Source organism: Phalacrocorax carbo, chromosome 1 (genome assembly GCF_963921805.1).
Source record: "Phalacrocorax carbo chromosome 1, bPhaCar2.1, whole genome shotgun sequence".
Lineage (NCBI taxonomy): Eukaryota > Metazoa > Chordata > Aves > Suliformes > Phalacrocoracidae > Phalacrocorax > Phalacrocorax carbo.
Window position 1 is genome coordinate 6,754,515 of NC_087513.1, and position 25,648 is coordinate 6,780,162.

Here is a 25,648-nt window from a genome sequence, read left to right on the forward strand (position 1 = left end):
TATAGGTCTGCTGCCGACCTGGTAGTCTTGCCTAGCTACAACTCACTTGCTGTAGATGTCCTGCAGGCAGGTTACAGCTACATCTGGAAGTGCCAGAGATGCTCAAGGTGTCTGAGCTGCACCTGCACCGCGGTCACAGAGTGCCCGGCACGCTGGCAGTGCTTGGAGCACAGGGACACGTGCTGGCGATGCTGAAACAGAAACATGGGATTTCTCACCTTTGCTTTAGGCACGTAGGTGGGTTTCATCTTGCCTAATATATGTATCTAGAAGTTAGGGATCTAATCCCTTTGTAGTCTATGAGAGAGATGGTAATGCTCTTTAGTATAACTAATCTCTCCTCACTGGCAATAGAGAAACGCTAGATGACTAGCTTAGACTAATTGCTCAACTTCAAAGGTGGGATTTAGCCATCTAAAACAGTAAAATGCTATCAGATTAAAGAGTAGCTTTTCACACCTGCACAAAACAAATGTGATTTGAGCCTAAATAACTGCAGAGAACAGCAGATAACCAAGACTTAGATTGCAAGTACCTCTTCTGAGAAGGCGTATTTTAAATGTTTGTGCGACTCACAATAATACACTGTTTTATATGGCTTTTAGTGTTCTGTGTTATTGTCACACTGCTCTGGACTTTATTGGGTTTTTTTCCATTTTAAAGGTGGAGATGTGAGCAAGAGGTTAATTGGCTCGCATAAGATCTGACACAGGGACGTGTGGTGAAATGGGAAAATGAATCAAGGCTTTCTATTCCTCTCATGATTGCACTCATGATTTTTGGGCTATTCTCCTGGACACTTGTCCACCATTTCCCTGTCACGAAATGTAGTTCATTGCTTGGCTGGTAGTATTGCCTTAGTGCAGCAAAATGCCATTGTATTTTGGGCTTCTGAATATTTTAAAAATACTGTAAGCAAATGGAACGGTCAAAGAATAATCTGAAGTAGAAGTAGAGAGCAGAAAGCATATTTTTAATTGATATAAATTACTCATTGTTACTGGTTTGCCACAGAAGTTTTGATCATTTTGCCTGTGTAAATGATTGGTATTCCTGTGGCCTTTCAAGGATTTGCAGCATCACATAATTAGTTTAGCAAATTCACAGGCCATACATAGAAGGCTTGGGTTTACGTAAATACAGGGCAACGAAAATATTAACCTTCCACTGTATGTCATTTGTGCAGAACATTCTGCAATATATACGTATGAGTCATGAATCTACAATCAATTTTCATGTTAAATGTAGAATTTGAACTCCACAGCTGGACTTTCATCTTGAAAGAAGCCAGATAGCCCTATGCATCTGGTTTAATCTTCCCTTTAGCCGTATTATTTTAAAGGCACTCCTGCTTAGTACATCTTACAATTGAAAAATAATACTCATATTCCCTCTCATCCTCAGCAGCTGTGATCCCTCTGCAGATGTTGTTCTGTCAGATGTTTCATTATGTGTGACAGAAAGCATAGGTTCTTTTTGTTTGTCTGTGTTACCGCTTTGTGGACTTTATTTTCTTTTTCTTTATTTATTCCTTTGGCCATAGATGAGTCCTTCCATAATACTTCACTTTATTTCCTATTGCTGCTGCTTCGCCTTCTTTCGAAGTACAGAAATGATCAAGAACTTGCAACTGCGCGGAGCCACCCAACAGAAGCCCATTGATTCCCCACCAAAGGGCCCTGTGTGAGCCATTCTACTCCAGCCTGAAAAGAAAGCTTTGTTCCCTCAGCTGGTAGTGTCTTAAGATGCTGATCCTTGCCATATTTTTGGAAAACTGTAGCAGTTTATCAGACTGTTTGACACTTCCCCTTCAGCTGTATATTCTGTAGCATACTCTGGTATGTGCCTCTTCTCATACATCAGCCTCACGAGCACGAGACTTGTTTGGAGCAGCCCAGGCGTCACGGTGAGTTATGCTGGGCAAAAGTCATTTGGAGGCGAACAGTGAAGGAGGAGGAATCTGGAGTGCTGGTGGCCATGCCTGAAATGGTAGTAATGGATTTAGTATTTGGGGCAGGAGGTATGGGATTTGTCATGTTGGCTGAGTATTTTCCTGGCCGCCTTCCATGACTGTTCAGATATTTTTAGCATGAAGTACAAGCTATGTTGTCTCAGTTGACCTTGGAGCATGACATTTTAACATGGAATTGGTTTGAATTGCTAATCATTAAAATGATATATTATTTTTTATTACAAGAGCAACTAGAATCCCAGCCATGTTTTGCAGATGAAAAGGGACACAAATTGAAACTTGTCTTCCCTTGACTTGCAGTCCTTCATGATATCCATGTCTCCTAAACTACCGTCTTCAGCTCTTTCTCTCTACGTCATTAAAAGTAGATTATGCCTAGGCTTGTTTTTTAACTTGTCTTTTGGTCATTTGACAAATATTATATCAGAATGATTGAAACTAATCCCAAGGTCTCACAGTGCTCAACGAGAAGTACAGAACAGGATTGTTTCTGTTGCAAACAATTTATGACCTTAATAGAAGTTTACAGCTGCTATCAGAAAGGCAAGATCTTGCTATCAGTATATTTATACTTGTGATTGCTCCCTCTTTGCCTTCATTCCCAGACTCAAGTTTACCAAAAAGATTAAGCCCCTAAATGCCAACTTGTGCTACAGAATTAGAATCAGTAGCACTGCATCAGGTTATTATAGCAGTATATTTTTAAGGCAGTAATATATAATGTAGGAAAAGAGGTTCAGAGCAACCACAGACATAGCCAGAACTCTATGAAAGTTTGAATTCAAGTTTTGAGGTCCAGATCTATTTCTAGCTCAGTGTATTTGACTCCTACTGGTCTTTTTGACTAGTTGTCGCTTTTGGATGATTCGTGTTCACTGAGTTTTGCACGTTCATATGTTAACAGGACCTCAGAGGAAACAATCATTTTTAAGATGTGCTTTACTGTCACGGTGGTGCAGAGAAGCCTTTGATTGAAAAAAATGAAGGTCTTGTGGACTTTTTCAATCTACTGAGTATGCACCTACTCAAGTGTCCACTGCAGATTTAAAAAAAATAAAACCAAAAAACCCAGCCATCCTCCTGCCTCAAAAATAGCTGCATGGTTTAAAGATTCACCCAGCAGAAGTCAAAACCAAGATGTGAAAATAAACCTCTCTTTGGCTAACTTGGCAACTGGGAAGCCCACAACCTGTTTCTACAGATTACCTGGCGGATCTCCCAAGTAGGACCAAAGAGGCTGTCTTCCTGAAATCAGTGTCCCACTGTAGTTCCTTTTGTACATAGGAAGTGAGTAAATCATTGAATAATGCAACGCCCTTTCCCATCTGTGAGAACTCTGCCAAAGCCAAGCGTAAGGGTCTGGGTTAAAGCAAACTCTGTTACTTGGTAACCGAGTTGTGTTTTGGAGGGGTTAAAATCGGAGGGATTTTGGACTTGTGTTTCGGAGGGGTTAAAACTGCCAAGAAAAACTGAAAAGTTGAAGAAGATCCCCAGGTGCCTGCATTAATACTCCCCAGTCTCTCTGATGTGAGCTGGCAGGTCCCATAAAGCCACTCAGCCTTGAACAGGGAAGGGAAGGAGGGAGAGAGCAAGAGCTCCAGAGCCCCAGGAAGAGCCTCTAACCCAATTCCTTTAAAGTGCACAAGCCTCGCGAGCCACAGAGTCTGTTTGCCACTGTATTCACCGAGTTCGCAGGGCAAACAAAAGATCCATATCAAGCATGCATCCTTCCAGAGAGGGAAAGCCTTCCCTCATTCGCCCATAGATTTTCCCCCTTTTTCTTTCAGTTACATACATATATTTTTATTTTTTTTTTAGAGGGGGGGGTGGGGGGGGACATTGCTAATTTTTTTTTTGGATGGTAATTAAGAGAGCTAACACCAGCTAGGCTAGAGTGAACGCAAACAAGACCCCTATAGGCAGCACAGTGCATTAATGTAAAATATGCCCAGACAACATAACTTGTCAGAGAGGATTATTTCTGCTTAGTGAATCTGCAGGGGCCCCTTTGCTCCACCACTCAGCGTCTGACTAGAGAGAGAAAGAGAGAAAGAGTAGCCATTAGTGAGTAGCTACTGTGGCATTGATGTTTGAGCGCACTTCTGAACTGGCTTTTGTTGAGAATATCGGTGCAGAAAGCATGCGCTGTCCCAAATCCGCTGTTACTATGAGAAATGAGGAGCTGCTTTTAAGGTATGTTGTCTCCTTTGTTTTAACGCGTGCTTTCGAGTTGCCTGGGCCCGCTGCAACTATAACCGTGCTGTGTATTAAGTAGTTTCCCTATTTAAAGGAAAAGACAGGCATTGCTGTGTGCAAGTAGCATTTTCCACTAGTTAGAATTGCACATTTCGTGGACGATGACAAACGTACGGAGAGAGCGGGGGGTGGGGGGGTAATATCTTCCCCCCCGCAATGAGGGCTGATATTTCTTTTATCACCTCCTTTGCAATATTTCTGCCTGCTTCATTATTATGCACTGGGCATGTAATAAGCATGGAAAAAGCTCAGGGAGACTCCATATTAGAGCTAGTGCCCTAAATACCACTTTAATTTTCACTTAGCCTATGTAAATAGTTACTAATGCTCTACCTAGTCTTTGCCACTTGAAGATGTTTTAAAAATATCTAAATGCTCCCATATGTGGGATTACACGTATATTCTTAATGTTCCAAGGTTTAGCGGGGGGCCAGCATCGACTACTCTTTTCAGAGACACACACACACGCAGACACATGCACACACACACACACACACACACAGAATTATGCTAGAATTGGCACCCCGCTTTGAAAAATGTAGTCTTTTGTTTATTTGCTAGCAGACATTGTAGCACTGAATACATCTTTTGGTCTGACAATGGGACAGCTGAACAATGGTGCTGTCAAACTAGCTTAATGTGTGTCTGGCGATGGAGGGGTTTGGGGTTTTTTTCTTTCCTTTTCTCAGCCCCTTTTTCATTTCCCTTAATCTTTTTGTATATACGGTAGAATATGAAGTGTATCGCCTTTTTGGTGGCTGCTGTTTCATTTGATATCCGCTGCTAAGAGTGCAGGGAGGGGGAGGTTTGCATCTTACAATTATGCCTATTGCATTAAGTTGGAGATTTATTACTAACCTCTCCTTTAACTGTGGCGAGAAAACTTATTGATTCTGAAAGCTTACAATACTGCTGTCAATCTGGCAAATACATAGTTGCCAAATGTGCCCTTGCCTGATTTTATGCCTGATCATATCAACTTTAACTGCTGTTTTGAAGATACCGTTTCTAATTTTGTTTAGGTAATGAAAATGCAATAAAAAATGATAAATCACATCTCAAAGTGGGAGCCCATGCTACTTTCCATTTTTATAATCCAGCTATTAGCATACGTTAGAATTTTTAAGGTCAGGCAGAATAATTTACCTGGATGATTCCTATCCCAAAATCTAACAAATTATTCATACGACATTTTGTGAATTATCTTTCTGTTTAGACAGCCAGAGTTTAGTAGCAGAACAGTTAACAATTTTGGGTTTGAATTTGGCAAAATGCTCATGTACCTTATGCGTTACGAAAAAAAAATTGTTATAAAGCTTTTGAAAAATCTTGAGTTACTACTTGGACAGCAGCTTGTGTCTTAAATAAAAGGAATTGTCATCAGTCTGTGGAGTTTCTGAAACTGTTTAAAGTCTTTAAATACTTTACATGTTAAGTAAATGTATTACTTTTAGTAATAATTGTAAGCATCTTCTGAGAGAGACGAGATTTATCAGTGGTTTCTGTTTTTTGCTTAGATCAATTAATTGTACGGGTTTCATGCCTTTCTTTTAAACTGGATTCTACTGCATGTTTTATATGGGTTGAGGGGCCTCTTGGACCCCTTAATTAAAAAAAAAAGACATTAAAGATTTATTGGCAGCGGTCAGAGCCCTCTAAAGTATGTATTTTCAAGAAAAAATGTTTTATGGGAAGACTCTTGCTACGCTTTTTTGCATTTTTTATTGTTGTTGCATCCCCTTCTCTTGTGTGTTGAGATGGTATAAATCAATAGGAAAGAGTTTACGTGAACAAAAAGGTAATATCGTATAAAATACGCTGAAAGCCTAGAGGTTATGGATTATCAGGTAGTACTTGCATGCTGTGTGCTGTGCATAAACATGAAGAAAGCAAGGATGGTGTTTAATATAATGGGGCCATGCTATAATTCACTTTCTTGGAAGAACTTCTTTCAAGACAGACGTTAACTCGTTCACAACTGCTCTGCTCTGCCAGAACTGGAGGGGGGGTATTTTTTTTTTTAATCAAGTTATCCTCCTTCAGCTTGGGCTTTGTAGCAGCTGCTGCCCTTTGTGAGTGGCAAGGAAGTGAACCCCTCGCTCTCGGTTACATGGAAATGCCCCTTCAGGGACTGCCCAGAGTAGGGTGAATGCCACTTCTGTAGCAGGCACCACCAGACACCCAGGCAGCATACCCAGCCGCCACTTTTAAGGACTATTCAATGCTAGAGCTGTTTCCTAAGCGCTCTTCTCACAGGTGAGTTCCTACTAAACTTACAGTAGTTCCTCTGTTTTCAGATAAAATGCTGCATAAAATACAAATACTATAAATTTTTGCCTTGGATTGCCAATTACTTTGTTCTTTTCCAAGGGTATTTTCTGACATAACATTCACATCAAAGACTAATTTTTGAATTATTCTGTGTGAACCCTACAAAAAAAAAAAAGTCCTTTCTATGCATATTTACTGAAATATTTCTTTTTGAGCCATAGCAATTACTATTAACATCAAAGAAGGTGAAACAAATCTGTAACACAAGCCATTTCTTAGCATGCTTTAACAAAAACGTCAGCTTCGAGAGACGATATTGGTCCAGAGACCTTATGCATGGGCGTCGCAGGTGTCCTCAGCGTTACCTGTTCTGAATCTCGCCCATTCACAAAGCAATGTGGTGCCTTGCAGTTGCCAAACTTGGCAACGTCTGTTTCCACAACAGCGCTAAGAGAGCTAATTCAGACTCTGCATGAGTTGCTATTTGTTCTTGCAATGACCAGGTGTAACGCCGGAAAGACAGACCGTCCTCGGTCCTACATGTCAAAGCAAGAGCAGGAGAGGTCTTAACCTGGGAACTGGCTTCCCATGCTGCCATAGCAAATGGAAGTGAATGAGATTTATTTATTAGCCTGGAGTCTTTGTCTATATTTTTTTTTTCAGATTCATGAACCACAATCTCTTACATCAACATGTTAATATTCTCTTTGTTAAATGAGAATAAAACTGAAGTGTTTCTGTTATCAAATTTAAGTATATAAGATTGCAAACTATACCTTTGGGGCTGAAAAACAAAGGAGAGCATTCAATTAATATTCATATCTAGAAGTTTTACTGCAAGTGTAGATTGTGCTTGAATACTTAAGAAGTCATTCAGGAGTGAATCAATACTAATTATTGTAATCAGGAGGGTTAATTAGCTGAAGATGCTGCTGATGGAAAGTTCACTGCTTACAGTCCTGAAAACACCTAAGTTGATGAAATCTGAAAGCAAGATGTCTAAGAGGACTTTGTGTGGAGAGAAAAGCTTGGCTTTCCTTTGGCGTTTCAAGAGCCAGTTGTTCCAAAGGGGAAACATGGCTTTTACTTTGTGCTTTGCTTGATATTAATTCAGGGAGTATTAGAAGATGCAACTAAATCTGTCTTGAAGTTATTTTGTGGTAGTTTCTCATTAAATGCAAGTACCATTTTGGATAACCTGCACTGTCTCTGCAGCATTCATTTGTAGATTACCATAAATTAATATGGATAATCTTATGCATTTGAAATCTTGTTCCAGCACTGTTATTGGGAACAGACTAGGGTTTTTTGGGGTTTGGGATTTTTTTTTTTACTATTTGTGTGCAGGCATGGGGTCTTTACATAGTATATGTACATAAATCACACATGTTCTGTACCTAATACACAGGTATACATCTGTGTGCACATGTACACATATACACATGTGCTCATAAGTTTAAACATTTTTTCATGGTGGGTGATTATTTCTGTAGTATTGTGCCCTCAAAACTCCCACTCGCTTTCCATCTGCAAAAAAAAGTATTCAACTACATATAATTCAGAGGACAATTGTTGAACAAGTAGTTCATGAAATTTAAGTTAGAAGATAAGGAATAAAGACTGAAAGGAAACAACTGAAGAAAACCCTTTTCTTTTCCCTTAATTAGAGCAGTCGTGTTTCTTAAAGTGAGCGTTACTGAATTCAAGCAAAATCCAGCTAAACAAAATCTTTTTTCACAAGTGAATTGCGAGAAGACTTTTTCTTTAGTGCTGGGTGTTTGGTTTTTTTTTTTTCCCTTTCCCCCTGGTTTTATCTGTTAAGGTTATAACAAAGACAAAAGTCTGGATGTTTGTTCAAGGAAAAAAAAAAAACAACCCCCAGAAAACCCCTCTCAGTCACAGACACACACTCACATAAACCCCCCGAAGTCAAGTGTTGCTTTCACAAGGAAAAGATTCTGTTTCAAACCACATCCTTCTTTGCTCTCTAATGACATTAGAGATTATCGCGTACAGGTGCTATTTATCTTTGCAACTGCTTTCCTATGACTGTTTTACTGCTTCCAACACATTTACTTCTATGTCAGCCATAGAAAAGGTAACTGAAAATGGCAGCTGTTGAGAAAGCATGTCGCCATGCCTGGAATGACATGCATTATCAGGGCAGCAGGAGTTGCTGGCTCTACAGCCCATTTCTACTTGACCTGCCGAATGATTGGCTGCCTGGGATGGTGATGAATCACTGGAGTTTATGAAACAGGACTGCTGGCATCCTCACAGAGGAAATAAAACCGGGATTTGTTTTATTCCTCTAACACTCTTGCCGTGGTAAAAAGATTTTTTTTTTTTGGTTTGGCTTGTTTTGCTCTTATGTTATTTCACTCTGCAGCGGAAGTGAATGTGTCAATTAAAGTCACTTGAATACTGTTCTTGGCAAGTTGATAGTGCACTGAATGTTAACTATCTTTATTGGTTGGAAGGGGGCAGGAATTTTCCCAAATTTTGTGTAAATCTTGACCTGGACCCTAATTTTCTCATCTCTCACGCCGGTCTTGAGACTGGGATAGCATAGCTAGTAACCAGCTTGAGCAGGATGTAAAAAGTATTTTAGCTCTTCTCGCCCACAACTTTATTTTCTCTGATAGTCTAAGGATCAGTGACCATTCGTGGGCTAATATCAGACAGATCCATCTTGAGGGTTTCCGAACTAATGGCTAAATTGACATTTCTGGAAAGCATCGACTCCCAGATTTGCACTCAGTTTCTAGGTGGTTCGTGAAATTACATTATGCATTAAGACCACATTATTGGATTAGGCTCTTATGAGTCGGTGCTTGTAGGAAAGTGTCGTACGTCTGTAAACCTGCCAGTGCACTGACAAGACCGACACAGCGTGGATCACAAGCTGCCCTGCAAAACGCAGCCAAGTACAAATGACCCCTCTATTTCAATTAAAACACCCCAAATTGTGTTTGGGGTGGGGAAGGGAGAGAATTACTTGCTTGTCTCTCCATGTAGCAGACTCAGTGGCTGATGTGTTACCCCGTTCCCTTATTCAGGTAGAATAACCTAATTTTAAGTTAACTCTCTCTGATTCAAAGGAATAAGGTTACTAATAAAATTGCTTAGGAAGTTTTAAATATGGCACTTATATGAAGATAATGCTTTCTGCCATGATATTAGAGAGGGTTTTTCTCAAGCCTTGTGCTTTGCTGCCTAAGCTTTTTCTCCACTAGTTTTCAGAAGCAATTTGCATGCTCACATATGCTATTAGACTTTTTCACCTTCCTCCGAAGAATTCAGCAGTGACTGCTGCTGGATGCTGGAGAGGCTGCAGCACTCTTGTTATTTAAGGCACAGCCTTCCAATGTCCCTTGCAAGGCTTCTGAAATAGAGGAGGGCAAACTTTTACCAGCGAGAGGGGTGGCATGGGGAACTGTTGCTTGTACCCTTCGGTGTGCGAGGGGTAAATGCTGCCCTCGTTCTGGAGTTCCCATGGCAGCAAATCAGCAGGTCATCTTCAAGAGCAGCCTTTGAGGATGCCAGACAACAGTCTGTCACTGGGAGGAAGACAGAGCAGAGGGTTGGAGGGGGTAAAAAACTGATACAAAATCAGAGAGAGGATATGGGAATTTACTATCCCTTTTAGACAAATAGAGGAGTGAAGAGAAAAGCAAGGGCACCCGAACGTAGATCATCTGGAAATTGAACCTTGCAAGTGTAGATAGCTGTGGATGATACGATAGCTGTGCTACAGAGTGAATTTAAGATTCAAATCCTGCACCTGCTCTCCCTGGAAGCTGCAGGTCAGCATATGAAGAATTGAGGCCCTCTAGAAAGGAAACGGCGAATTATCAGAAAACTTAAATTCTTAGAGACTCAATTTTCAACTGTAACAGCCTCTTGGTTTCATTTTCCTTCTCTTCTGCCTAAAAATGATCTATTTTCAGCTAAACTGTGAGGAAGAAGCTCACTCTAAAGCTTGAGAATTTGCCTGCATCATTTCAGCCCACATTTAATTTTAATGAGAGTTATATAACCCCCTTTAAAAATAACAAAACACTAACAGAACTGCATCGGCAACATCAGGTGTTCTGCAGTGCTTCTCCAATGAATCATATAGAGATTCGTCTGTGCATGGCTGATGAACATACATTTAACTCAGTTAACCCCCGCCCCCGAATACAGCAATCCAAAGTGACCAAAATTTTTCCTAAAGAGTCGTTCTCACAAAAAGTGCCAAACTAGATGCCCGTCCGAGGAGCCTCGTGGTTTCAGCATTTTCCCCTAACAAAACTGTGTTATCAGTAGGTTGGGTTCTTAGTTTTTGAAAGTTGCAGATGAATTATTGTGACTCTACTGAAGTGAAACATTCTATATTAAAACTAAAGTTGGGTTTAATGTTTTGCTTTAGAAAAAGAAAGCCAATGCTCCTGTTTATTGTACTGAGCCCCAAATCTCTGAAATTGTTAAGAACAGCCCGTTTAACAGGCAGCTCTGGGAGTCGTAAATGTATGACTTCGTCAATGTTCCTCTTGGAGGGAGAATTTGGGGGGGAAATTGAATCGGTGTCTTTGAGCCTGTTAAACATCTTGGGTCGGATGCAGTCCTTGGCTTTAGGAAGCCCCTCAGACGCTGGTTGCTGGAAGGTGGGAAGGACCACAATGCACTTGCCATACTCAGGCTCTTACCCTTTTCATCCATTACCGGAGGCGGGATCAAGGACTAGACGGACCTTCAGATCTGACCTGTGTGGCTATTCTTACACTGTCCATTTAGGGGGGGAAAAAATGCCAAACCACGCACAGTGCAGTTTTCTGCATGTCTGAATGCCTTACAGTTACTGCAGGAGCCTTTTCTTTCCTTCCTTTATGTCTGAGGTTTAATGGATTCTGTCTGCGGGAAATAATGATGTCAAACAAAGATAGTTATTTTACATATTATCAGGGTGATTGTTTGTTATTTTTGAGGGCTGAGATGCATGCTAGGCACTTGACGAACAAATGGAAAAAAAGACCTGTGAAATTTCCGACCTTAAATATTTTACAATTTACGGTGTAAGGTGAGATCCAATCGTTTGCAGTGAAAAAGAAAGAAAAACACGTGGCAGAAGTGAATGAGAAGGGAAGATGGTGGTTAACGTTACAAAGATCCTGCAGTTAGTCAGAAGTGCAGCAGGCTAATTTAGATATTGTAACACCCCCTGCAGATTTTTTTTAAATTTTGTTTTTAAAAATCTCTACTTTTGGCTTCCTGTCTCTTTTCATGTCCTTTACCCAACCTCTTGCCTTTCTGATGTCACATTAGAGCTTCACACTTGCCTTTGCCCATTGCTTTTGGAGTTGGAGCTGCTCTCCAGCATCGCCAGCCTTTTGCTGTGTTCAGCCTATCCTCACCACTGCTTCCCTGATCCTGCATCTCTCACAATAACCAGCCTCCCTACTACGCAAAAATCACCAGCAATTTCAAATTTCTATAAAATGAGGGAGGTTTTTGTGTTTCCCAGTAGTTTTTCCTGTGGGCTTGGATGGCGGGAAGGAGTATTTTGTTTATGGTGGGATTTTTCCCTTGCCCTGTGAAGGCGTAAGTGGGGCGCTTTGTGAGGGTGGACCAACACTGACAAGAGCACCAGACGATTGATTCCTCCTATCTAAGTCATACAAGATCATACTTTTTCATGTGATGATAATATAATAGCCAAATCCAACAAAATTAAGTTCACTTTTCCAGAGTTGTTTGGAAAGGTGCTTTTTTTGACCATATATAATGTGCCTGCTGTCTAGTAGGAAATCGGGTCTACCCAGTGCATGCAGTGCCCCAGCTTCTCTCCTGGCTGGGTAGTGATGGTTGATAGAATCAGTCAGCGGGTGAGAAGATAAGGTGGTTCATTAAAAAAAAAGGAGGAAAAAAAAAAAAGAAAACAGAGGAAGAAAGGAAAAAAGAGTCGATGCCTGTTGTCAAGTTCAGATAGGACTGGGTTGACAAAAGCCTTGGTCTTGTGTCTATATGCACAAGGCACTACACAAAGGCAACACCTACAGATCAATAGTGATGCTCTTCAATAGGGCTGCAAATAAATAACAGGACGGTAAGAATTGGTCTTGCAAATATTTACTTGTTGCTACTTTAGTTTAGTATTTGCGAAATACAGTGCTGAGCACCATGGATAGCCCAGCTGGAGCAAATGGTACTGGGCAGCCCCTGCTCAGCACTAGCACTGGGCAGGATTGGACCTGAGGGTCATGACGGACCATCCCAAGTATCTGCACGCTATTAACAAAGTAGGGGGTTCCTCCAAATCAAAGGCCTTTCCTAAACGCCCTCCACCACATGTAGCATCTCTCTTGTGCCATAAAATCTTGCCTAATTTTTTTCAGAAAGATTGAGTTATTACCCACAAAATGGAACAAAGGCCTTATACCCACAGTGGGATGAAATCACCTCTTCAGTGGTATAAAATAGGAAGGGGAAAAAAAAAAGTAGTGAGTGGGAAGTCTTACTATAGCAACCAAGTTTACATAATATCAATGTGCTTCAAGTGAAAGCTCTAGAAATGCTTAATTTGAGGTACTTTTTCACAGGGCTAATTTTAAATGACGTTTATTTCTGAAAATTACTGATTAGCTACAACAGCCTACAAAAGGGGGGGGAGCCTCAAAAGCAGCTAAGATTTGAATACTTAAAATTCATTGATCAGCTTTAACCAATAATTTAATTTTCTTTTTAAAAGGGTTTTGGTTATATGCAAATTGTTTTATTTCTCAAAATAAGACGAAGGTAAGACTCGTGTGTTTGGTTTCGTAAATAAAAAACCCTTACTGAAAGGTTAAAGCTTCATAATGCAAAACTTTAGGCATGTTAGATCTAACCGGCAAAGATGGATTTGTTACAAATAATCAAAATCTTCACAAACAGTAAAATGGTGCCGAATCGGGTCTGTTACTCTTTGCCACTCAAAGAAATGCACTACTACTTGCTTTAATCATTTACGGCTGTTACACTATTCTTTAACTCTGCCCAAATGCTTTGAGTAATTTGTGCTCTTGTGCTTTGCTTTTCTTTTTTCTCTTCCCCCTGCCCCGCCTTCTTGTGTCCCTCCCCGCCTTCTTGTCCCTCCACAAGTCTGCTAATAAAAGTTAAGCTGATGGACTTCCTCGCGCCCTTACAGGCACGTAGGCTCACGTCCTGCCGCCCAAACCAAAATGTTATATTTTCTGCTATTAGCCATGCTACTACTTCCAGACTCATGGTTTGCCTGGAAGGTTATTTCTTTCTGAAAGACAGCAAACACCTCATTTGCATTCCCTAACGCTATCTGGACCAGATTTCTTTTTCCCCTCGCATTAGTGGAAGATCCTGAGTGATTCCACTGAAGTCATTTGAGCCTGCTCCAAATTTACACCGCCGTCGCTGAGCTCTGCTTCTGCCGCCTCTGTTAGAAACTTGCTTTGATGCCAGAGATAAGCTGAATCCCGAGCATGTTCATTGGCTTAGTGGGGAATAAAGCAGAGGATTTGAACTCTCTTCATACTGCCTAGCAGGCTTGGGAGAGAGTGAAGTCATTCGGAAACTTTCCCTTGAAGTGCTTCCAACAGTAGCATTTCCTTGGCCCAATACCGGGGGGCAAGTTGATTACAAGAATGGCAATTAAGGAAAGGTTGAGGAGGGGGTTCGGAGAGGGGATGTGTTGTGAGCTCCACGCTGGATTTAGCTGCAGGATCTGGAAGGGAAGGGGGTGTCTGCTCTCTTTGTCACTCACTGACTGAAAGCCACAGGCAGTGATGTCAGAGTGAGCTCATGCGCTCGACAGCAATCCACCACTCAAGCACTGTCTTTCTCCAGCTGAACTTTTTGTGGGGTTGTTTTTTTCTTTACTCTGAAGAGGTGTTCGGTTTTCAAAGGTTGAATTGTTTGGAGAAATTGCATATAGTTCTGTGTTTGAAAAGCCGCTTGAACGGTGACTAATCTGCGAACGTGAGGTAGAATTGCTTCATCCGCCTGGCTTAGACGTACGGAGAAACCGAGGCACAAAGAGTAAATGATGCGACTGCGGGGGCAAGCGGGGTCTGGGCCTCTGAAATGAGGGGAGGATGGATAGGAGGCAACATTTGTAGCTCGAATAGGATTAAAGCCCGAGAACTGCTGATTCCAAATTCCAGGTTCCTTCCTCAAAACTGCCATATGCTCCACCAGCTGAAAAAGCTTAATATCGGCGGGCAGCGATAGCGCAGCAGTAATGCAGCTCCTCTAAGGCAGTGTTTACATCTATTGTCTGATTTATGCTGTGAAAATGAATGTGGCTTCATTTGCCATTCCCCCTCCCCGCTTCCCTCTGTACTATAGTAACGGACCAAAGCTTCCATTTTTCCCTTCATTTTTAATAAAAGTTGCTGTTTCACGCACATGTGCCAGCCAAGACACTGGTATTAACGTTACAAATAACAGAGCAGAGCCTGTAACAGTGTGAAACATTCAGGGTTCTTTTGGTTTTGTTTCTCACCACTTACCCTCTGCGTTCAAGAGTTAATTCATACACAGGCACTACATAATTTATGTTTGAGAACCAAATTATTCGAACGCAGTTTCTTTCTATAAGCTCTCCTCGAGTCATATCTTGGTATCTTTTATAGAGGGGGTTTCTTTTTGCATTTGACCCCATTCCTGCCTCTAACTTTTAAATGGCAAAAGCAAATGTGCTTTGAAAAGTGTGTTACACCGTAGTTGTTAAATAAAGCAATAACCTATGCACTTGTAATGCTTTCTCTATGACCTACTTACATACTACTTCACCCTCCTTATAGTATGATTAAAAGCTGCTTTGAATCCACTATTCCCTCAAGGGATTTGAGGCTAGAATTTAACAAACTGCTGAGAAGGCTTAAGTCAGTAAGAGGGCTTCCCTACAGCTTCTTCCAGCTAATTCACATGTAATTAAAAGGAAAATAAATATTTCAAAAGAACACACGTTTTAATGAAGCATTTTTAAGCACTTACACCTTGTGAAATGGGGCAAATTTATGAAGATCTCACTACTCCATATGCAGATTTTAAGAAAAATTGTGACTCTCTCCTCCTCCCCCCTTTGCATCCTGTGCAAAGCGCGGATTTCAGTTAGCAGCAGTGGGACTGTGGTCCTTAAAAGCGACAGGCTGGCGCGACTGAAGTCCCTTAGATTTAGCATGTACCAAGAAAAATGATGATGAAGAGGTACAGATCCAGCCGCACGGGGTGAAACAGGGTTGGAGACTTCTTAAAAGAATATCTTCATCCTCACTGAGCTGCCCGTATTTCTTCTGAGCTAAAACCTGCCCCTTCTGCAGTGGCAAGATTTTGAAATTGAAAGTTAATCCAACTCTGCTCTGGGCTGGATTAACCACCATGGAGGCCCCAGATCAAAACCCAGGTGGCTGCATCCAGCTGGGGAAAGTTGTGCTGGTTTCTTCTCTTATTGTGACTTTGCACTTATTTTTTTTATCCGCTATACAGTCCTACAGGGCGATGGATGGGTGGCGTAAAAGAATCGCCATTAATTTAGTAAAGAGGAGCCATAGCTTTGCTTTGTGCATGTCTATGTAGATGTTTAGGTGCCATGGTGATGAGGACAGTATGTGAATGTATAGAACAGAGCAGATTAATAACACTAGAGATATCTGTTCAGGATTGCAGCTGTCCTACGGGGATTACGCCAAGGGCCAAGTGAACCTTTTCTTTCTTTAGACTTGCAAAGTAGGCAAAAAATTTAGCAGCCTGAGGGGTTTTTCTTCCTTTTAACTGTTTAAAATGGAAAAGTCTCTTAGTGCAATAAACCGGACCCTGAAAATTCGCCTGGTCTGTATTTTAATTACCAAACTCAGGTCGGTCAAAATTTGAGTGAAACTTGGCCTGACAGATAGCAAATTTATTTAGTGGCCAATTTAATTTTATTTTAGAGTACTCCTTCAAAAGTTTAGGTGTTGTAGTTTTTAATTTGCATTTGTTACTTTGATCAAGCGTTGTTTATCCAGAACAAATCAAATTATATAAACCTGGAGAGAGATTCAGAAGGAGAAGCACACACGATGCAGAGAAACGTTTTGTCTGCCTAGACTGCGCAGATCATCCAGTGATCTTCGTAAATGTGTTAATATTCTTTTGCCTGGAGGTGCTTTGTATTGAAGCAAGTAGGTTTTGGAGATGCAAAGGAAAATTTATACAGGGTTTCAGGGGGCGGTAGCTCCAGCTATTTGTGTGCGTGGAATTTTGTGTGCGCCTTGGCGGTGTCGCCTGTGTGTGCTCGCTGTGGCCAACCCGGAGCGCGGCGGGGCTGGGAAGGGGCTCTTGGCAGGTTGCAGGCACGAGGGAGGATTTACCGCCGCTACTTACTGAAGCCCCTGTTTCTGACCAGTGAGGACAGAGATACTTCTAGTCTCCCTCTCTCTGGGCGTTTAATGGGTGCCGCGGTCCGAACGGCAGGAATTTGAGCGGAGGGAGCGTGCCCTGAGCAACCTGCCTACATGCCCCCAGTGCTCCCGGTTTGGCAGCGCCGGCTGCGCCCTCCTACCGCACCGGGAAGAGCCGGGTCTGTGCAAACCCCTCGTGAGAGCGTTAGGGTATCCGGCCGGTGACTCGGCGGCGGGGGCGAGGCTCTCCCCGGGCGCGGCGGTGGGTGCCCGCCCTCACCCCCCCCCCCCCCCCCCGAAACGCCAGCGCGGGGCAGGGGGCAGGCGGCCGGGCGGGCTCCGGCCGCTCTCGCCCCGCTCCCCTCCCCCCCGCCGCGAAGCTCGGGGCCGGGCGCTGCCCGCCGGCGGGGCGGCCCCCCGCACCCCGCCGCGGGGAGCCCCGGGCGGCGCGTCCCCCGCCCCCGCGGGCGGCGCTAGGCCTCTCCCCGGGTCGGCGGGCGCGGCCGGGGGCGCAGGGGTTAACGGGGAGCCGCAGCGGGGAGATGGCTCCGCCTCCCCGCTCAGCACCTGGCGCTCCACCGACAGTTGCCTCAGCAGTCGATTTCGGAGGGGATTGGCGGAAAAAAACCGAGAGGGGGAGAGAAATGTGACAACTGCCGGGGCTGGCGGCTGCCGCGGGGAGGCCTCCGCACCTGTGCCTGCCTCTCCGCCGCCCGGCGCAGTTGTGGGATCCGCCGAGCCCCGCCGCATCCTCCCTCCAGACCGCCGCGGCGCCCCCGGAGCCCAGCATGACTTCTTCGTTCAAGCTGGATTTCCTTCCGGAGATGATGGTCGACGGCCGCTTGCTGGTCTCTGACAGAATGTAAGTGGCGGCGGGGCTGCCGCCGGCAACACCCTCCCCCGGCTCCCGGTACCGCCGGGCGCGGGGCTTCGGGCCGGCGCCCCCCCCCCCCCCCCCGCGCCTCCCGCCGCAGGAGCGCGGGGTCCTCCCCCCTCCTTTTTTAATTCTTTCCCCACCCCCCCTTCCGAAGTCACTTGGTGGTCTCCGTACCCCCACCCCCCACCCCAAAAAAATAGGGGCGGCAGCCGGGCGTTGGGCATCCCGGCAGGTCGGTGGAGGCGGGCGCGGGGCGGCGGGGCAAGCGCGGGGGGTTCGGGGCCGCTGAGGCAGCGCGGGGGAAGGCGCGGCGCTCGCGCCCAGGGCAGCGCGCGGAGCCGCTCCGCGCCCGGCGGGAATTCCGCGGGCGGCGCCGCTGCCCCGCGCCGGCCTGCCGCCTCAGCCCTTCCCCGCCGCAGCCACGGTCCCCTCCAAAACTTCGTCGCTTCCCCGATTAAATGCTGAGCATCGGCTGGGAGTAAGACCGGGCAGAAAGCACGGATTTTTGTCTTTCTTTTTCCTATTCCCGACAGCTGCCTGGTATGGAGAGTGTTAATTGGGGTGAGGGCGGCTGTTCTGCGTGCAGTTGAACTGGGGATAAGATTTATAGGAAGGCACCGAATGCAGGAATTTCAGAAGTATTCCCCTAGCCCATCTCTGCTCCATTAATCACGATCTGAAAGTTTCTATTATCATCCTCTTGGGCATTGCCAATTGACGGGGATTTTCAGGTAACCTAATCCTTATATGAGAAAATAAAAGCTAGAAATGAGGAAATATAGTCACTTGCTGACAGATACGAAGGCTGAGGGCTGTGCTGCGTTTTTACAGTACCCGAAATGTCTTTTATTTTGTTGCTTTTTCTTCTTTCATCAGGATGACAAATGTGGTTTGAGTTACATTAGAATGAAGCGAGAGGCTTTGGCATTGACTGTACTGGAGCTATTCCAGTTGAGGCAGCGCTTAACTTACAAGTGTAAATAAAGCCGTGTGTGCAGCAGAGACTGTCACCTGCGATTTGCACAAATCAGGTTGCATACTGTGCCCCCATCTAAGACTATTCAGACTTTTATTACCTTCTTTACTGGCAACCAAACTTTCTCTGAAGGAGGAGTGCTTTCTCTGGCACCAGCAGCGGTCTGTGTGGAGATATTCAGCGGTGGCTGAGGCTCAGTAAGTGTGTGGGAGAGGCAGAGGGGGAGCCTGCTTGGTGCGGATGGCTTTCGCTATTTTTGCGGTCCGTGAAGGACAGCAAAGTGTTTGCGTAAATGCTGCCCGTTGTCTCTGTTTTGTGATCTGAAATTCAAACAACTTCTCCGCTGTGTTTTGTTTTTTCCCGTTGCAAGAGCCCTGTTTTTATTGGCGTCAGTCGGTTTTGGAGAAGGTGCTGTATTTCTTGCCTCTTTGCATAAAAATGGCATAGGTTTGACTGTTAGGGTACAAGGTTGCAGCTGAACGTTTGTATCGCTTGCTTTGCAGCCCTCCGTAGGGACTTGCCAGAGCCGAGCTTTCCCTTGTTTTCATCGTCTCAGCTTTCGTTAGACTTTTCTACCCACTGTCCTTCCAGGCAGTCAGAAAAGATACTGCTAACAAACACCTCCAAGCTCAAAGGCACTATTAACTGCAGCTGATGATGCCCTCTTGTCACTTATATAACTTTATCTCCAACTCGCCCCTCGAGGGGGGAGTGCCATGTCAAACTCTTCTTTCTGCATTGCTATCTTTATACTCCTCTTCTCTAGGAAGCATCCATAATGTATTTTAACACAGCTTGAAACACAGTCGGTGTTCATCAGGCGCAGATCTTAATGTGTGTCCAAAGAAACAGAAATTACTCTAGAGATATGTCAGCTTCTGAGTGGATCTCTAAATATGGAAGTTTAATATGAAATCATTAAACACACATCCTTGTAGGATTTGGTGATGGTTCCTCATATATCTGGGGGTTTGGGAGGGTGGGCTGTACTTTGTAATCTCTTGAAGGAAAAAAAAACCAACCAACTTGATCTCCAGCGTCGTCAGTGGTAGTGTTGTGATGTGCTTCCCTGCGTTAACCAAGCTTTGCTTTGCTGCGGAACTAAGTAATGGTGAAGATGTATGATTTCAAGGGATCATGTGTCATGCATACAAATTAATATCAAGGCTAAATTGCTGTTAACTGAGGGAGCTTCTATTCCTTAAAGAAAAAAGAAAAATCTTGAAACTATTTTCTGTCTGTGGAAGCTTTGCTACGCTGCCTTTCTCAAACTCTCCAATTCACTATTTAAAGCATCTTTATTTTGTCCTTCTAGCCAAGTGGTGACATACATTTATTTGCAAGTCCCCAACTCTCTGGACTCATCAGTGCTGACGAGAATGCAGTTTGATTATCCGTAAGGGGTCGCGGGGACGTATGCACCTTGCCCCTTAGCTGGCCCAGCCCAGCCGTGCAGCGAGCCGCCGGCAGTGTTCGGCGGGGTGGCACAGTGCGTCGCAGAGCATGCTCCAACTTACAGTGCTGCACAAAACTTTTAACCTCACCATCTGGTCTAGCCACTGAGTATCGCTTAGTTCAGTCTTTAGCAGAAAGGAATTTTCCTATTTTAGAGTGAGGCAATTAGCAAGATGTATGTAAAACTGTTCTCTTTCACAGTGAAAATTTGCAGAACTAGATTTCTTTTTTTTTGTTTGTTTTATGCCGGTGGCGTATCAGATGTTTTAGGAAATCGTCACCATACAGTATCACTTACACTTCCCCTTGTTTACATGTTTAAAAGCTCTTTGTAGAAGGAATTATTTTCAGCACCATCCATTTTTTTTTTTTCAACAAGCAACAGAGGAGAATTTTCAAGGCATAATTATCAGTGCATACCTATTGTGAAAGTTAACTGCCAGCTTGATGATTTGCAAAGTTAAAACACTCTTACCTCTGCGAGACTGTTAACTGCTCTTAAATGTTGCTTCCTTCCAAGTTTTGCTGCTGTTACTACCTAGCTAAATATAAGTAAAATAGAACATGGGATACTTGGAGCATGACTATTCAGTATAATTAAACTGCGTGCATGGTGGCAGTGTACCTGGTTAGTAGTTGAATGGCAATTTTACTAATAAAAATTCATTAATGAAATGGCATTGGAAAGCAGCCCTCTAGGATGTGAAGCATGAAGGTGTATGAACTTTTGCCCTTGAGGGCAGATGGCAAGTTGGATGCTTTTGCCGACATAAATGCTTGCAAAGCGACCGCTTGGGTAGTGCTCTAGTGAAAGGATCGGAAAGTGTTTGACCGATGTTACTCATAGCCTGTGTGTGTCAACTGTGTGGACGAAGCAATTTTGAAGAAAAGATCTAGGTGGAAATGTGTGTGTATATTTGGGCAGGGTAGGAGAGGGTTAATGGTTATGAAGTGCGGTTATAAAATGTGAGTTCAATGTAATTTGCTTAGTAATTTCACTGACTTACATGTACATGCCAACTGGATGGTTGTAAAGTGGTTGCTTTGAGGATTAAATACTCATCGTAGTAACCCCCCACGTTGATTTCTGCAATACCACCACAGATCTTCTGTTCCATATTACACATTCCACTGCCTGGGACTACCTGTAATGTAAATGAGTAATAGTGTTTGTTATTACCGAGGCAAACTCAAATTTGACTTTAATTTTTGATAGCTGGGTATAATGTCAATAAAAGACGTGATGCTTAAAGCAGTCCACATGCAACAGCATGGGTTCCATGCAGTTTTGGTCCTTGAATTCCTACCTCTTTTTATCCAAGATGAGTCAAAATCAGATGTACATGCAATATGCTGATTAAAAAGGCAGTGAAGATAAATTTTCAATACTTTTTGTGTGTATTTATTGTTTAATAAATAAGAGATGTCATAGTTCACAGGCATTCTTGCACTTTAAAAACCCAAAACTTCTCTCTCAACACTAAACCTGCAAAATAGGACTTTTTCCAAGATAAACTGGAGGTAATAAAATGAACTCTTTTTTTTATTTTTAAAACTTCACCGCAGGGATAACTCAACATACTGTCAAAATGATTTTTCAACCATCAACCATTTATATGTAGAATATCAAACCATTAATTGCTAACTGAAAATGGATAGCTGGTTATCAGCTGTTTAAGTCCATAGCCTCATTCGTTTACTGGCATTTTATTCCAACTTTGATTTAGGGATAGCTTTATTTTAAGCGTTACGGCTTGTTACCTAAGTTACTTGCATGAGAGACTCCTTGGGCCACTAGTGAGGGAAAGCAAAGCAAAAGAAGAAGAAAATTCTTGACTGTTGACAGAATTTCAGAAAGGAAAAGAAATCTTTGGTTGTCAATTAAGTAATTATGATTTCATGCTGTCCTTCTCCCCATCATCTTTTCTGGTAGCTGCCTAGAACCCCATTCCATATTTAACCTACAATAGCTGTGAGCACATTAATATTTAAATATACCTTCCACTTCCTATGATATGATCTCACCAGTTTTGAAGCCTCCCCCACATGTATTCATCATCCAAATTAATCATCAGTTATGATTGCTTTAAAAACTTTGATAACTCTAAATATTTCATTGGCATTTGAGGATGTTTGATATCTTATGAGCATTTGGACTATTCAAATTTCATAATTAATTCATAGATTAATATAAAAATATTTGACCCAACTGATATAGGGGAAAGGTGTACAAAATCTTTTTTGTTTTTTTTAAAGCTCCTGGAATGCACTTTGGCAAGACAACGCTCTGAAGAAAAATCATTGTCTTATAGTTTAATCATGTAAAAACCTCTTTCCTTCTGAAGCACAGACCTGATTCCTCCCCCCCCCCTTCATTTCTACAAACTGTTTCCTACAGTGGATTATTTCTTGTGCGTTCATATAATTGCAAAGTATATTGCATCTCCTGACGTAATTTTCTTTGTTTAAAACAAACTGGTGGCAAGGCAAGGTTAACCAGGGGCGAAAGTCACAAACCTGAGGATACACATAGAGAGCGAAGCTGAGCTTTCCTTAGCGAAGAAGTGGGAAAACAAGAAAAACCGTTCATAGGTGCATGAAAAATGCAGGAACAAGACTGCCTGTTTGGAAAATAAAAACTAATTAGAGCAATAAATGTAATGTTCTCAAGTAATAGTGAAATAATTATTCCCCTTTAGAATCATCATACTTTAATTGCTTTCCCCCGCATTCCTGCGTTCTGCATGCCTATGGAAAGGAAAAGAAGCGCTTGTGTTCCCTCCAGGATTTCATTTTTCATTTGTAGTAAGCTGCTGGCTTTCTCGTAAAGGTTTCCAGAAATATGTTGCCTTAAATGCTGTTGTGTTCTTCCATATGGTGTTAAATAGAAAAGGTGAATGGCAGATGCTGAAGCTATAAATTCTCTCCTATCGTCCAGATAAAGCACCCTGAGATTTAGCTGTGCAGTTGATCCATCCTCTGTATCACAGATTTATAATCAATCTCTCATTTTCATTGAGACTGTGTTACAAAAATAGGACACACTTCAGCAGTGTATTCTCTTTGCTCACAGCTTGATCCTTGAAAAATCAGCTGACAATAGTTTAAAATTATAATATTAATAAAGAGGAGATCATCTGGCCTTCAAAATGACATCTGAAAGCAGCTTCTGTTTTGTGTTAAATCTTAATTACTGTATTTAAATGAATGCCTAAATGAGCCAATTCACAAAGGAGTTGCCTACTGTACCAATACTGCCTGTTTGGTGATTTTTAATTTTTTTTTTTCCAGTGGGCTTACACAAATATAAAAACCTGTCTGTATTGAAGAGAACATCTATGTTCTCTTGCCTCTTACAACTTAGCTGAAGGAGACTGAGTATCTTGAGTCTGCTCTCTGTCCTGGGACAGCTTCTCCCCTGCCTGCCTTTGCCTATCACATGGTGGCAATACTTGAAGCCAACTCCAAAGGCAATGCTCCTGTCATGGTTTAGCCCCAGTCAGTGACCAAGCCCCACACAGCCACTTGCTCACTCCCCTGCAGTGGGATGGGGAAGAGAATTAGAAGAGTAAAAGTGAGAAAACTCATGGATAAAGACAGTTAATAGGTAAAGCAAACCAAGGAATTCATTCACCCCTTCCCATGGGCAGGCGGGTGTTCAGCCATCTCCAGGAAAGCAGGGCTCCATCATGCGTAATGGTGAGTTGGGAAGATGAACGCCATCACTCTGAATGTCCCCCCCTTCCTTCCTCTTCCCCCAACTTTATATATTGAACATGATGTCACATGGTGTGGGACATCCCTTTGGCCAGTTGGGGTCAGCTGTCCCGGCCGTGTCCCCTCCCGGCTTCTTGTGCACCCAGCAGAGCACGGAGAGCTGAAAAGGTCCTTGACTAGTGTAAGCCCTGCTCAGCAGTCACTAAAACATCCCTGTTATCAACACTGTTTCCAACACAAAACCCAAACACAGCCCCATACTAACTACTGTGAAGAAAATCAACTCTATCCCAGCCAAAGCCAGGACAGCTCCAAAAGAAACATTGGTGCTAGAACCGCGGGGAGGACTCTGTGTTGGCCTCCTGAGTGTTATTTTGTGACTTTACCCATTGCTTATTATCAGGGGCAGCATATTGTCACATCAGAGGGGGAGTGCTTATGGCTTAGGACCAGGGAGAGGCTTACGCTGTGCCTGTTAGTGCACCAGCCCTGCTGCCTTCAGCTGTGCTGGAAGGGATGCGACTGTGTCCAGCTGTGCCCAAGGTAGTCTGGAAGGAGGCAATAGTGTCCAGCTGTGCCCAGCTCACCCCACTCCCTGCTGCCACCCGGGATGCACTCATCCTCTGTGAAGGACTATGTAGGAAACTCATGTCCTTTCTTTCCCTGTGAGCTGAGCTGCTTCAGGTTTGCCAGGAAAAAAACAGCAGCAAGCTGAGTATTTTGTTTTATGATTTTCACATCCTTGTTAATTTCTTAAATTGTTCTGTGGATTTTACTCTGGGGTTTTAAAGTTTATAACCATGGTTATTTTGCAGAAGCAGCCATTGATCTTTATGAAAATGGCGTTGGTGATCTACTGATTTATTTATTTTTTTTTTTTATTTTTCCATGCAGGTCAGTATCATAAAGAAATATAGTCCTGACAGAAAGGCCTAATGCTATCTCTCAGTAGTGGTGATAATTCAGTTCAATGCTAATTTACAACTTTTTCAGTTTCATTCCACTCAAATGTACTGGCCCCTAGACAGCAGTGGAGTTGCTGTACAGATAAGAGAGAGATGTCTAGGTACGCATCCAGATAGCTGGGTATCTCCACAATGGGAAGACAGGCAGTTCCTTTTGAACCAGCTATGACCCTTTCTGTTCCCAGACTATACTGTGCTTTTTCTTGTACTCTGTTCCTACATCCTATATCCTTTGAAGCAGTTCCAGTCTGATTGCAAGTCACAGCTGACAAGAGCTATCTTTTGTTTCATAACCCTGAAAAATAATGAAGATCCTTCATCCTCTTATTCTAAAGGCATGACGCTGCCTTCTTGTTTCATATGCAGGCGCTCTTCCTATTTCTTGTTTCTCAACAGCTTTGCACCACTAAACTGCTCAGAGATGAAAAAAAAATATATATCCACAGCTTGCTTGACCCACCACTTGTTGTGTCGTTGGCTCCAGACCTCAGTGGCACTTGGTCCGGCGTCACTGACGGTGCCTGGCCTGGTGTGAGATAAGTGCACTTCATTTGCTTGAAACAGACCCAGGTAATTGAAAGTTATTAACTTCTGGCAGAGGATAACTGTATTTCAAAATCTGCAAAATCAAGTGATCTATTCCCTTCTTCTCTTTAATTTTTTTTTTCTGTCTCATTCAATTGCTTGGATCTGTCAGCCGTTGCCTGCAGTTCATTGCTAGCGAGAGAGACATCTGGCTCTGCCCTTTATCAATAAACACTTTTATTTTTTTTAATATTT

The 25,648-nt window shown here is 43.0% G+C and overlaps 1 protein-coding gene across 6 annotated transcripts in view; it reads left to right on the forward strand.

The window, feature by feature from the left end:
* The window catches only part of CELF2 (CUGBP Elav-like family member 2), a 373,584-nt gene that overhangs the window by 110,170 nt on the left and 237,766 nt on the right, over positions 1-25,648 (forward strand). For 2 of the 6 annotated variants that reach the window (XM_064442795.1, XM_064442849.1), the window contains exon 1: positions 3,944-4,165. The exons of 1 other annotated variant lie outside the window; for it this stretch is intronic. In XM_064442795.1, the coding sequence (XP_064298865.1) occupies positions 4,059-4,165 (107 nt within the window). In that variant the 5' untranslated portion in view covers positions 3,944-4,058. Of the gene's footprint in view, positions 1-3,943; positions 4,166-17,383; positions 17,741-25,648 lie in introns of those variants that run through there. 3 more of the 6 variants (XM_064442804.1, XM_064442822.1, XM_064442831.1) reach the window with 3 other exon arrangements.